Genomic DNA, 12,627 nt, shown 5'->3' with positions numbered 1-12,627 from the left:
CTGCTTGTTTCCAGACAGTGGCGTTTCATCTGTGGACAGCGTTTTCATCTTCCAGAGCTCTGCAGAGGAGACCACAGACACCTCCTATGACGCCATCGTGGTTGAGCAGTGGACTGTTATAGATGTGAGTTTTCAATGTTGTTCCTGTGCCGTTTCGACTTGGGAGGGAAAGTTTTCCTATGTTCTGAGAAGAAGAAAAAAAAGCATCGTGAAAAGTGCGCTTGATTCATGAATCTCCCCCCTGTAATGCGCATTGTATAGTTTTGGTCAGAACTTTAAAATCATCTTTTTAAAATGACAAAAAAAATGGGTGCACAGTTTTGAGTCTGATCTGACATTTCTCAATCTGAATCTGGTAAGAAATATACATAGTGGCTCAGCTGTATAGTGTTTGGATAGATGTCCCTTACCCACTTTTGCAGCCACTGCCAGCCCTCTGGCTTAGCTCTTTGTGGATACTTAATTAGGGGCTGCACCGATAAGTAGGACCTGATTTTCTTAATGTTGGGAGATTGGCAATCAGGCAACACATGCATGATAAACCGATATTGTCTTCAAATCTAATCTATCTCTGCAATAGTCTGCAAACCAGCTATGGTGCCCCTTTGCCCAGTCATGAGAAAGAGCTGACTGACAAACCCGCCCACCATGTTACGTCTGCGGTTAATAATTGTCACCCCACTGTTGCCAGCTTAGCGACTCTATTTAGCAACTTTTCAGACAAAAAAAAATATCGGCCAAAATCTAAATCAGCAGGTTGGGCTTTTTAAAGATTAGCGATCATCCAGAAAACTGCAATTGGTGCACAATTATATTTAATTGCTCTTATCTAAAATTGTGGAATCCAACGTTGTAGACAGGGTTGATGTCAGATCCATCACAGAAGCTTCATAGACTGCTTTTTATTTTCCAAAAACTAGTTTTGAAATGCTTTTGGGATCACGGTCCTATTGAAACACCCAGTTGTGTCCACTTTTAAACTCAGCACTTTAGCAGTCCACTCTATTTGCTGTTTTGAAATTCTGAACAACTTCCAATTTATTATCCCATCCACTACTATTGGCAACAAAAGACCCTCAGCATGATGCTGCCTCCACCATTCTTGACAGTTGCTATAGTGTTCTCCAAACTGAAAGCCTCTCTTTGACTCCTTCACAAATGTCTTGGACAAATAGTTCCTCTGACGATAAAACGGGACATTTGGCATAATCCATGTGGGGTGTGGCAGGTTTCAGTCGAGGTGCAAGGTATTTATTTTGGTGAGGTGCCTCATTTCAGGGTGATATTGAACCCGCTACACTGGTCAGGGATTCTGGTGTGCCAGAAGCTCCTAGTATATGATGGGTTATTGGGTTGCTCTTGAACCCTTTTTTTTGATTGACAGTGAGTCTGATTGATTGAACTTGACCCCAGAAACGCTACATTTTGTATCCAATTATTGTTTTCATGAATCGTTGAGTCTCTTTTGTACAATGACATTTTTACACTCATAATGACAATGCAAATTTCTGAGCATTCATGTAATGTAAGTATTTACATCTTGTACACATTTGAATGATTTTTTTCCCCCTTCCAGGGCGTTGTGGTGAAGACTGATTACATCCCGCTGCTCCAGTCCTTAGCTCCATATGGATGGAGACTGATGTGTGTGCTGCCAACACCCATTGTCAGAACAAACAGGTACCAAAGCCCTCTGAAATTCTAAGTAAAGATAACACTTGATTTGTTTAAAATATTCACCCTTTCATCCCGCTGACAAAAGTCTCCTAAACTTAGCCGGGTCTAATTACGGCTTTGCTCGATTGTTGATTCTTCTCGCCGAACACCTTGTCGTTCTCGTTCCTTTTGGGAGCAGGACTGACACTGGAAGTCGGATATGAAGGACAGATGGCTCCAGATCTGACAAATCCTGATCATATGCTCGTCTCGACATGAAAAAGCTTTTGAAATCTGTTGCCTCTGTGAACAAACAAGCAACAACAACAAAAAAAAGCCATCGCTGGGCCGCTTTTGTTTTTTAACCTGTCACTTTAGAAACCGCAGGCAGCAGAGCCTGGATTTCAGCTCACGCAGCGCTAATGCAAGCTCCCTGAATTATAACACGGTGGGTGACGTTCATTAAAGGGCTGCTCTTCTCTTTTCGCAGTGATGGAAGTTTGTCGACTAAGCAAATCCTTTTCCTTCAGAGACCCATTTTGCAACGCAGGAGAAAAGACTTCAAGGTTCGTCTTCTGTCTTTGCAACAAATCTGTCACTTGTCTCTGCGCCTTGAGGGTGAGTGACTTTGTCACAGGAGGTAAAATAAAAAAAGGTATGTTTCTAAATATGGGATGTACAGCGACTGTAAAACCCACTTAGAAAACGTCTAATAATAGGCAGGTAGTTGGCCTCAAACTGTACAGGAAAGAGGCATCAGTGAACAAGGCTTTGTTGTGGTTTGTCAGGCGTCTGGGGGGGGGGAGCGAAAGAAAAGACGTGGCACAAAGCAGGAAACCATCTCAAACACGTCCGTTTGATTTCAGATGCTGAACCTCAGAGGTCGCAGCAAGGCAAAGAAACACTCAGCCGGGGAGGCTCTAGACGAGCAAGAGAACAAGTCCCTCGTGATAGAGACTGAGATGGACAGGCTGAGGATCAACGAAGAGGAAGAGGAGGCAGAGGCGGAGGGGAGGAAGAGAGGGGACAGCGGAAGGAGCCAAAGAGCGGGCCTTCAGAAGAGCGGAGACGAGGCGCAGCATCAAAAGGCCTTCTCCCTTCTGCTGGAGCGCAGGGCTTCTGTCGAATATCAAGAGGAGGAAACCGATGTCGACGCCATCCCACTGCCCAGGCTGGAGAAGGCGGTGAGGTGGACGGATTTCTGTCCGGGTGACGTGAGGGGGATGAAGGAAAAGGTCAGGGTGGAGGAGCGCATCAAACAGCAGCTGTTCTCCGGCGTTTGTTGACGCGTCTGCGATCGGAGGGAAGGAAAAGCTTTTAAACATTCAGTTTGAATTCCTGTGGAAGAACTAATCTGGAGTAAAGCATATACAGTGCTGTGAAAAAGTATTTGTCCACTTGGAAGTTCTCCAACAAAGTGAAACCATAAGAAATGTGAAATGGGTAAATACCTTTTTGGAGAACTTTGGTACATTTTTCTTGTGTTCATTTGGTAAAGGTGCGCTGTAGAGTTTCCTGCTTTGTTTTGTTGACTGTTTTTGTAAAAATTGTTAGAAATGTACAGCGCGGCACAGCTTCTCCTGCCAATGCCTTAAGTAGGACATATGTTTGAGGATTTTTTTTTTACGTTTGCTATCTATTTCTGGCTAATGTGACATCAATTTGCCCTATTGCCGACCACTTCACATCTGTAAACCAACCAGCTAGTATCCATGTCCTTAGTCAATCCATAGCAGTTTCTTCTTCTGGTATTTAAATATTTTGATGAATTATGGAGACAAATAATCACATCACAAAACCCTTGAATTTCTCATAGAAACTAGTTTATTTACAAATTATTTTCTGAAGAAATAGATTATTTATTAGTGTGACTTGTGGGTGGTAAAAAAAAAAAATTAAAATAATAAAAAATAAAAATCAACCAGCGGCAACACAGTTGGGGACAAAAAGATCCAAACTGCAAAATGGCAAAGGGCCAAAATGACCCCCATGAGGAACTCCTGAAGGACTGCAGGTGACCTTTGCCCCTTTTCACCAGCTGTTTCTAAAGCTGCTATGAAAATATGTTGTTTTGTAAATAAAGAGTGAGTTTCTTAGTTGTAGTCCAGGTTGTAATCATCATATGCGGTGAAAGGTAAACGTTTTCTTATTTTGGAGGGGGAGTTTGAAGTTTACTCACAGTACAAATAAATGTAAATAAATGTAAATTTATTTGTACTGTGTCTTGCAAACGTATTGTCGCTTTTTGAGCATTGCCATATTTTTTTACTTTTACAATCTTATACTTGGATTTATATTTTCAGTAACAGTCACAAAGCTGCATGCCACTGTTAAGTGGAAAGAAAATGCGACTTGGTTTCCAAAAGTTTTTAAACACAAAAAACAAAATGTGCGCCGTGCGTTTCTTTTCAGCTTTTCTGCTTAATACTTTGTAGAATCACCTTTCACTGCACATAAAGTGGCAGGACTGATGCCACTGATGGACTGATGGGGGTATAGAGCTACTAAATTTACACATCTAAAGACTGAAATGCTGCCTCTACTATGTTTTGCCATGGCGTGTGTCCAGTGCTTTATGAATGCAAGTTAAAAAGTTTCATTTTGGCGTTCCAATCATCTTCCACAGTTTTACACAAGCTTCTTATGACTTTGTTTTAACAATGGCTTTCTTTTGGCTACACTTCCATAAACAGCTTCCCCTACAGTCTTCACAACAGGTGGATTTATTCTGTCATCAAGTCACACACAAGTGGAAGCTGTTTAGTAATATGAAACAGCTTGATTACACTGGATTTTAACTGAAGTGCAAAAAGTAAAATAATCCAAATTCCCGCCACACTTTTTAAATTATTGCAGAACAAGTTTATTTTCCTTCCACTTGACATTGCTCACTATTTCCTGTGTCCATCTGTCATTAATGGTAACAAAATGCATTGAAGTTTCTGTTGCACGACAAAATATGCATAAGTTCCAAATTGGAGTTTTACAGACATCTATTGAAAAGACGCTTCAATAGATGTGTTGACTAGGTAAGCAAATAATCTATGTTCCTAAGCGTATTTGAAATCCGCAGCAGCAAATTCACAGCCTGTTTAAAGAGGCTCTCAGTAACAGTACAATATCATCACTGCAAAGATCAAACAAACCTTTCTATAAGAGAGCAATGAAATCACAAGACAGCAGAGGCAGATGATGATGGCAGCGAAATGAGAAATCATTACAACATTAGGTCAGGTGAAAAACAAATTCCAGGAAGTAGACCTGTCCCTGTCAAATCAAAAGCAAAACGGAAACCTTCTCGTACTTCAAAAAACCGGCCAAACAAGTCTTTAGATTAGTCATCGCTGAAGTAAACAGTAGAGGCAGATAAACTAAACGGGAAAGGTTTGGAGCAAATCAAATTCATTCTTTGTCCATTTGATGTTTCAGATGGATATGAATTTAAAATGAATATTTCAGTCATACTTATGGGAACTTAGATAAGATCAGCTTAGTTGTAGATTCACTGCTTTACAGTTCTACAATTTGGAAAAAGTGCTGCCTTTCATCAAGTGGAAAGATCTTCCAACTCCAAACTCAAAATTTAGACCAATTACCAGCATATGCATTATCCAACTCCAAAAAACTAAGTGATAACATGACAAGAGGAATACAATTTTCAAATATCCACGTGATTCTTGTAGTGAGTATTTTAAAAGGTACAACCTTTCGTGTGCTTTGCCGTTTTTCTCAAAAGCTGAAGGCAATAGAACAGTTTTATTTGCAATAAATGACCCAAGAATGTGTTATTTAGAAATGAGCTCTTTATTTGTTTCCTGGACTACCTGTGAAGTGTGTGAGCGGTGTAACAGTTAGGCCTTGGTTTAACAAGAAGGTCAATAAAGTGTTTGAAGCCCAGACTGCCTCAAAGTTAGCTCTTTTTCTTTTCTCCATTTCACTTCCGTGTTATCGTCGTGAACGGGGGAACATTACAACCCTCGCTGACAAACGGCAGCGAGAGGCTCGCCGCCGTCTCTGAGGGACGCTCGGTGATCCGTGCCAATCAGAGACCACCTGGAGGTTCCATTACAGAGCGCCGCGGGACGCTCAACCTGCCCTGGGATGGAAAACTGTTTGCTGATGTGGAAGATGTGTGAGAAAAAAGAGACTGCTCAGATGATGAGCACCGTGGGAGGGTGTGTGTGTGAGAGAGAGGAAAACAGTACAGTGGTGGCCAAACATGTGAGAGATTGTCAAGTTTTCATTTGATGTTCGGAAAGAAAAAGATGTGAGGTGTAATTACTCTCATGGAAGGGAAGAAAACAAGCTCATCAGCCACATTTTTTCCTTTTGCAAATGAAGTTATTCTTTTTGGCACATAAACACAAAGTTTAAATTTTTGCTGCTTTGTTTTGAGGTCTCAATAAATGGCTTCAATAAGTGTGAAGCCAAAGTGAACAAGCTTGGTGGCAAATTCTGAAAATCCCGCAACAATTCAATTTACACAAGTTAGATCATTTTCAAATTGACCTAGAGCGGATCCCAGCACACAACAGGAAAGCTGCTGCTTTATTTGGCATCAAATATAAGATCTACATGCAATATTATACTGACAGACGACTGCACACAGCTGGAAGGCTATAAAAAAAAATGTTGTGAGCTCTTAATATTGGTTGAAAACAGCATCAACACAAAGATGGGAAATTGGGCACAAATCTGTGACCGGTGCATCTTTAAAATACATTTCAGTATGAAACATATTCCCAAAGTAAACTTTGCAAGGACTTTGTTGCAAATCGTACAAATCTCACTCTCAACTTAAATTAGTATTTGCTACCAATCTGTACAGAACCTTGACATTTAAAGTCAAAGATATTTTCCTGACTGTAATTCAGAAAAAAATAAACATATATTTGATCCAGCGCAGGATGGTGTCATAGACCTTCAATGTGTAGAGAAGCATTTCCTCCCTTTGAAGACCACCAAAAGTTACAACTTCTCCTACCACCACTTCTCAAACAGGATCCTGTCCTTTGGGAGGCCGAGGTCCATGAGGGTTTTTGAAATTGCCTCTATCATTGGCGGCGGTCCGCATAAGTAACACAAAGTCCTTTGCGGGTCCAGGTTCGCCTGCAACTCCTCCGCTGTGATTCTCCCACCTGAGGAGACACGGGGGAGCAAAGGCATTAATTAAGACGCCGAGGCTCGTCCGCGCAGCTTTGATAGAGCCGGCTTCACGTGATGAAACAGATAAATCAAAAGAAAGGCAGACTGCGGAGGAATGCGACAGTCGATCAATCATCCCGGCTAAACGAGGAAACGGTTCTGTGTGCAGATTACTTTTGACGAATGGCTGAAGGTGCGGCTCGACTCCTGCCCTCTGTTGCGTGACGTGGAAGTTGCAGGTGAACTTGTTGGGAAACTCCCCACATTTCTCAATGATGGAGCTCTGGAAGACAGAATAAGAAAAAGGAAAACCAACAAGTCAGGTTGTGACAGATCGATGGTTATTGAACCTTTCCAGATTTTGTCACATTAAGGGTTGAAACAATTAATCAAATTACTCGTGGCGAATCGATTATTCAAGTAATAGTCTAATTTAGTAACTGATTAATTGTTGACTAGAGTATACAGACAGAAAAGGCCATTTGCTGAAAGCACACAGAGCAGTAATTCAGTCAAAACTGTATGAAAAATATACATTTTGGACTTAAGATAAAAATACACCATTGTCTCTGAACATGTTCTACCCAGAACTTCTCAAGTGGCATATCTTTAGCTTCACTTGGTTCAAATTCTTTAACAGAGATCTCATATTAAGCACATTTTACTATCCAATTATTAATCTAAAAAATAATAATCACATCAGCCTTTCACTTTATTGACGTTTAGCAGAAACAAGTGAGCTTTTCACATGTTGATGCCAGAAATATATATTTTTTTAGCTACAGATGCATCCTTTGCTACAAAGGTTTTAGGCTAAAAAGATTTTATTTTCATATTTAAAAAAGGAATTTAATTGTTTGTATATTTTGAATGTGTTTCTAAAAACTTGCATAAAAAAAGGCATAAGTGGTTAACAGAATAATCTGCAGAACGTGCCACATTTTTTATCCAATTAATCGACAGTCTAATCGGCCGATTAATCGATTACTAAAATAACCGATTCATCAGAAACCTTAATGTGACACACATGATCATGTTTGCACCTGCAACAGAAATTATTCCAAGCATTCTCACTCTAAATGAAAAACATAATGAACCTCGAAGAGCAGTTCCTGAGTGTTCTTGGCGCTGTAGCAGAGGTGGGCAGAGCCGATGTTGAAGTGCCGACCAGCAGAGGACTGGTTGAGCCGCAGCAGATCTGAGGTGTGCAGCAGAATAGAGTACAGCGGATTGATCCCGACACCGCCGGCAACCAGCAGCAAATCCACAGCTGGACCTGAGGGCAGCGGGTCGAAGTAGAAGTCTCCGCCGACACGCATGGCCACACGGGAGCCTACTGCACACTGACAGAAGAGACAAGACGACAAAACTGTTCCAGAAAAATGGAGGAAGACTGACATAATAATAAAGAGGACACAACAAAATACTCGGGTTTCCTCACTTCAAGTGTTGTTTTTCTTCATGTGCTCTATTCTAAATGATAACGCATTCTTTCTCAAGCTACTATAACGGTGCCTAACTGTTCCTGGAGAACGATATCAAAGAAAAGGATCAAATCGTGCCAGAGCAGACAGATGTACGTCTCTGAACGCTCAAATGAACGCCGCTGTTGCTCACATCTTTCTGTAATAAGACCGTTTTTATCACGAGACTAAATTAAACCCACATGAATATGGAATCTGCAAAGGGAAAGTGAAAGATGAAGGCAAACATAACATAGACTTAAAGAACGACTAAAAGGCAAATTCACATTTTATTCAGAGGGGAAAAATAAACACTCATTGCCTCCCCTGTTAGCACTTTTTACAATCCTTTGTCCCCTCCTTTTCAGTCTGCTCCCCTCACTCACCACAGTGTGGACCCAGTGTGCTGGGGGATGTTTCGCGTACTTGATAGCCAGTTCGACCACACCCTCCCTCTGCAACAGACCCGGGCTGGAGCACATGGAGAAACCTCCCACCTTCTCCACACCAGGGATGAAGAAATCCACCCTGCACCAGGAAACAGCACAATGCAAAATATAAACCCCAAACGATCGGTGAAAACCGATAACTCAAGTCAATCTTGAAGTGGTGAAAACGTGTTGAGCTGCGGGTCAGAGGCTGAATGAAGGTAGAGCGTCGCCCTCTGACCTCGGCGACAAGAGCGGCCTGTTCCAGAACACCCACAGAATGAAATCGAAGCAGAAGCGCAGCTGCCTGCTAGCAACTGTGTTCCAACTGCAGCACGTTTGTTTGCCACAAAGCACAGCCACATGTGCAGCCAACGTTAAACAGCTGGACTAATGTTTCAGCAGCACAATGATCCACTGTTACGTTAGAGCAAGATAAAGGAGCCACATATGAAGGGTCTGTTGTAGCAAGGTAGTCATGTCCTCTTTAAAAAAATGACATATTTACAGCCACTTAAAGCAGGACGACTGGTTGCCTAGCGCGCTGTCCACTGATTAAAACTATCAGACACAACAACAAAAATAAAGGCCTGCTTTCATTAGAGAACCTATTTTCATTACGTTGAGTCTAAAATGTCTAATGTTACTAAATGGATATCTTTCATACATCTGTATAGTATGTAAAGTTCTGTCAATATTGAAAGCTTGAATCTCAAGTGGTTGAATCTGACCGAATGCTGCCACTAGGTGGTGGCTCTGAGTACTGCAGATTAAAAAAAAAAAGGATTTGCAGACCGCTGTGGTTGGTAACATATGTGACTATAACAGATTTGTATTTTTAAAATGCTTTCTATATTTTGGAAACATGCAAAGTCAACAAGAATTAACACAAAATAATTCGTCCAGTTAACTGAGCCCACAAATCAGTGATCCAGGGAAGATCTTCATGCTTATATAGGGGTGTAAACAGAGTGTGTTCTCACCACTGTCCTGCTTTGAAGCTGAAGTCGGGGTGCACGGCTATCCTCAGTCTTTTTACTGTTTCCGATTCGGTCACGATTCCACAGACTTGGGCGGGATACAGCGCCTACATCAGGCATCCAAACAAACAGACAAAAAAAATAAAAACACGTCAATAAATGAGGAAGGGCTAGCTTTTTACTACAAATTCCCATTGCTGTTTTCAAAGCAGAGCTTACATTCTGTCTGTAGTTGCTCGCCGTCCTCTCTAAGTGGTCCGTTTGTTTTTTGGAGGACATATTTCTTCTGATAAAGATGAAATGCAAGTTAGAAAATAGTTTGTGCAAAGAGCCTGGAGCTATACAGGGAGCACTGGTATATGAAAAAAGAGACATGGAGTTTGACCTCAATGGCAATAAAGGACAATACACTAAGCAGGAAAGCGCACACAAAGTACACCAAATTATTTCAAGATTTCATGTACACAAATGGAGACGAGCTAAGCGCTAACACTACTTCTCAATCATATAATTTATTATTGGTATAACACTAAATATATGTCATACAGGAAAAATGTGAGGTAAAGTGGCCCATTCAACCAAACTCACTTTAGATATACATTGTTACCTATAGAACAAAATGTCAATCAGTTTTTTTGTTGCTTTTTCTATTTAATTTTGAAAAATGATCTAATCTAGATTAAATTTACCCTCCAAAAAGCAAGGTTCAGTGCCTCTCCACTCCTCCTGTACTTTCTAGGACCAATATTAATTCCAAATTAAATAAAAATGATCTTCCATCTAAAAAAAAAAAATAAACAATGCTGTTTTTAGTCCAGGCAAGGTGCCTCTGACGTCCATGATTTTGGAGGAGACCATGTCTTGTGAGTCACAACCATCTGAAGGCTGCAGCAAACTCTGTTGTTTCTGCTTTATTTTCCGCCAGTTTTTCCTTCCACTCAATTTGCATAAATATGCTGGGATATGGCACTCTGTAAGCCGTCAGCTTAGTTGGCAAACACATTTTAGTGGCTTACCCACCAAGTCAAGTCTCCCCCATGATTGTTATGCCTTTAATTAGCTGTATTAGTAGTAATTTTTATATTTATTCTAATTTTCAGAGCAACTGAATTTAACTACTTGTAGCCTATGCTCATCAACATTAACATAAATGCTTAAAATAGTCAGTCTACATAAAAACTCCTCCACCTTTTGAATTTAATTCATGAAATACGCATTTCAATGACATTGTCATTTCTGGAGGTATTTGTGTATTCATTTTTTTCTAGTGACTAAACGTTATTAGCAAAGGGATCCCCACTGAATTTCAGCCAAACCAAACCAGAGCAGCGCAGACTCACCTGTTTGAGGATCCGGGGCCCAGCAGCCGCCTGCACTGCGGCGCAGCAGCAGGACTCTGCCGGGCGAAGCGTCGAGCAGCGGTGCAAATTAACCCGCAGGGGGCGCTCATCGCTACTCGGCTTCCTGTCAGAACAGACAACATCTGGAAAAAGCCGAAAACTGTCAAAACTGCTGAGTCACACATTAGCGGTGTTATAGTAAACCTTTTTCATTTTGCAGTCGTTTGGGTTTTATTTGAGGAGCTGATTAAGAAATCTACAAGTTTTAAACTGAAGCAAAATAAGACAAACTGCCTTAAAATATATTGCTTTTAGTCTAAAATAGTACTAGCAGTCAGCCGAAGCCCCTTTCACATTACCCGGATGTAAGAACAATAACAAAATGTTTACTTTTAAACCTAAAAAAATGGTAGGAAAACATCATTCTGTACTATTGAGATAAATCTAAACGGAGTTTGGCGTGACCTCTTTGGAGTAAGCTAACCAGCTAAAGCTGCATTAAAGCAGGGTTTTTATTCCGCTTTGTTGTGTCGGGTGGACAGAAGCTTGGTTAATTTTCTTACCTAAACGACGCCAAACCGCATTTCACACAAATTCAGGTCATGTATTTCTCCACTTCAACAGTAATAACCTTCGACATGTTAGAATTACATGACACAAGTTTCAATGGGAAAGCTCACTTCTTCGGTGCGTTCAAACACCTGGCATTGAGTTTATCAGCGCCCTCCTCTGGCCGAATGGCGTGTTGTATTTGTGACTTCACTGTGTGGCGAGGTAGAATCTGAGATTCATTTTATGCCATACTGAAACAAATGCCAGTCCAAGCTGAGATAGTGGCACAAATACAGACAGATTAACATTTGAAGGAGTATATTTAGGTGGTTTCCATTTAAATTCAGTTAAAACCAATTCAGTTCACACATCTGTGTGCCATACAAGAAAAACATCTTCAATTACTATCTTATTAAATAAAATCAATTACATGGTGAGAATTGACTACAATATAATCAAATAGCCAGATTCTGATCCAGTTCAATTCAGTCCAAACTTTAACAAAGTACAAGCAGATGTATGTGGTCATTAAAATCCAAGTAGTAAATCACTTATCTAAGAGACCAGGAAGAGGTTTATGGAGGATTGTAGCTCTCCATGGAGAAACTGTAGCATTTCAGTAGCTTTCAGTTCATTGTTCAGCGAGTGAAACCTGATATGTTCCTGTTTTGTTGCACTGGGTCATTCCCTGACATAAAAAGCAGCTGCTGTCATCAAAAGCATTCAAAAAGCCTATTGTATATTCCCAGTACAGCACTTTTCAACGACCAGACCAGCTTGGTTTGTATTGTTATCACCTTGGAAATATTTATTATTTCTCTTTAGAATATATGTAAACATGTAGAGAAAACACTGGGATATTCTGGGTTAAAAATGTAATGCTCATGAGTAAATAAGTAGCACACTGAGAGCATTTCTTCAGGGTGTTCATTTTTAAAAAGTCAATTTGTGTATTTTTGTGTACTTCAGACAAGTTTTCATCTCCCAGCTGACACACCACTGGAAAATTATTACATAGATCCCTCTAAGGAGTACGTTTGATGATTCTTTGCTGTTTCCATTA

General features: G+C 40.6%; 2 protein-coding genes across 5 annotated transcripts in view; one reads left to right on the top strand and one right to left on the bottom strand.

Moving 5' to 3' along the window:
- The window catches only part of LOC102235307 (raftlin-like), a 45,949-nt gene extending 40,396 nt beyond the window's left edge, over positions 1-5,553 (top strand). For 2 of the 3 annotated variants that reach the window (XM_023345220.1, XM_023345219.1), the window contains 5 exons: positions 15-124; positions 1,577-1,680; positions 2,035-2,104; positions 2,187-2,222; positions 2,523-5,553. In XM_023345220.1, the coding sequence (XP_023200988.1) occupies positions 15-124; positions 1,577-1,680; positions 2,035-2,104; positions 2,187-2,222; positions 2,523-2,942 (740 nt within the window). In that variant the 3' untranslated portion in view covers positions 2,943-5,553. Of the gene's footprint in view, positions 1-14; positions 125-1,576; positions 1,681-2,034; positions 2,105-2,146; positions 2,223-2,522 lie in introns of all 3 variants that reach the window. The other variant, XM_014470134.2, reaches the window with a different exon arrangement.
- Positions 5,554-6,175: 622 nt separating this feature from the next.
- oxnad1 (oxidoreductase NAD binding domain containing 1) lies at positions 6,176-11,722 on the bottom strand. Of its 2 annotated transcripts, none has more exons than XM_023345221.1 (8): positions 11,576-11,722; positions 11,013-11,155; positions 9,892-9,958; positions 9,676-9,779; positions 8,651-8,792; positions 7,899-8,144; positions 6,976-7,084; positions 6,176-6,794 (listed from the first exon to the last, which is right to left on the bottom strand). In XM_023345221.1, the coding sequence occupies exons 2-8, from the start codon at positions 11,153-11,155 to the stop codon at positions 6,637-6,639; spliced, it is 969 nt and encodes a 322-aa protein (XP_023200989.1). In that variant the 5' UTR covers positions 11,576-11,722; the 3' UTR covers positions 6,176-6,636. The 2 variants fall into 2 exon arrangements, with proteins under 2 accessions (XP_023200989.1, XP_023200990.1); XM_023345222.1 differs by having other exon boundaries at positions 11,013-11,136.
- Positions 11,723-12,627: the final 905 nt, after the last annotated feature.

The sequence above is a fragment of the Xiphophorus maculatus genome, chromosome 13, assembly GCF_002775205.1.
Source record: "Xiphophorus maculatus strain JP 163 A chromosome 13, X_maculatus-5.0-male, whole genome shotgun sequence".
NCBI classification, from domain to species: domain Eukaryota; kingdom Metazoa; phylum Chordata; class Actinopteri; order Cyprinodontiformes; family Poeciliidae; genus Xiphophorus; species Xiphophorus maculatus.
Note: the sequence above shows the minus strand (reverse complement) of the source record. Positions and strands in the feature narration are given on the sequence as shown.

Excerpts from the sequence above, each read along its gene's own strand:
- oxnad1 (XM_023345221.1), bottom strand. The coding sequence starts at position 11,155 with ATGTTGTCTGTTCTGACAGGAAGCCGAGTAGCGATGAGCGCCCCCTGC. Across the intron at positions 9,780-9,891 it reads CGAGCAACTACAGACAGAAT|GCGCTGTATCCCGCCCAAGT; the intron begins GTAAGCTCTGCT and ends TGCCTGATGTAG. Across the intron at positions 8,793-9,675 it reads AGCTTCAAAGCAGGACAGTG|GGTGGATTTCTTCATCCCTG; the intron begins GTGAGAACACAC and ends TTCCTGGTGCAG.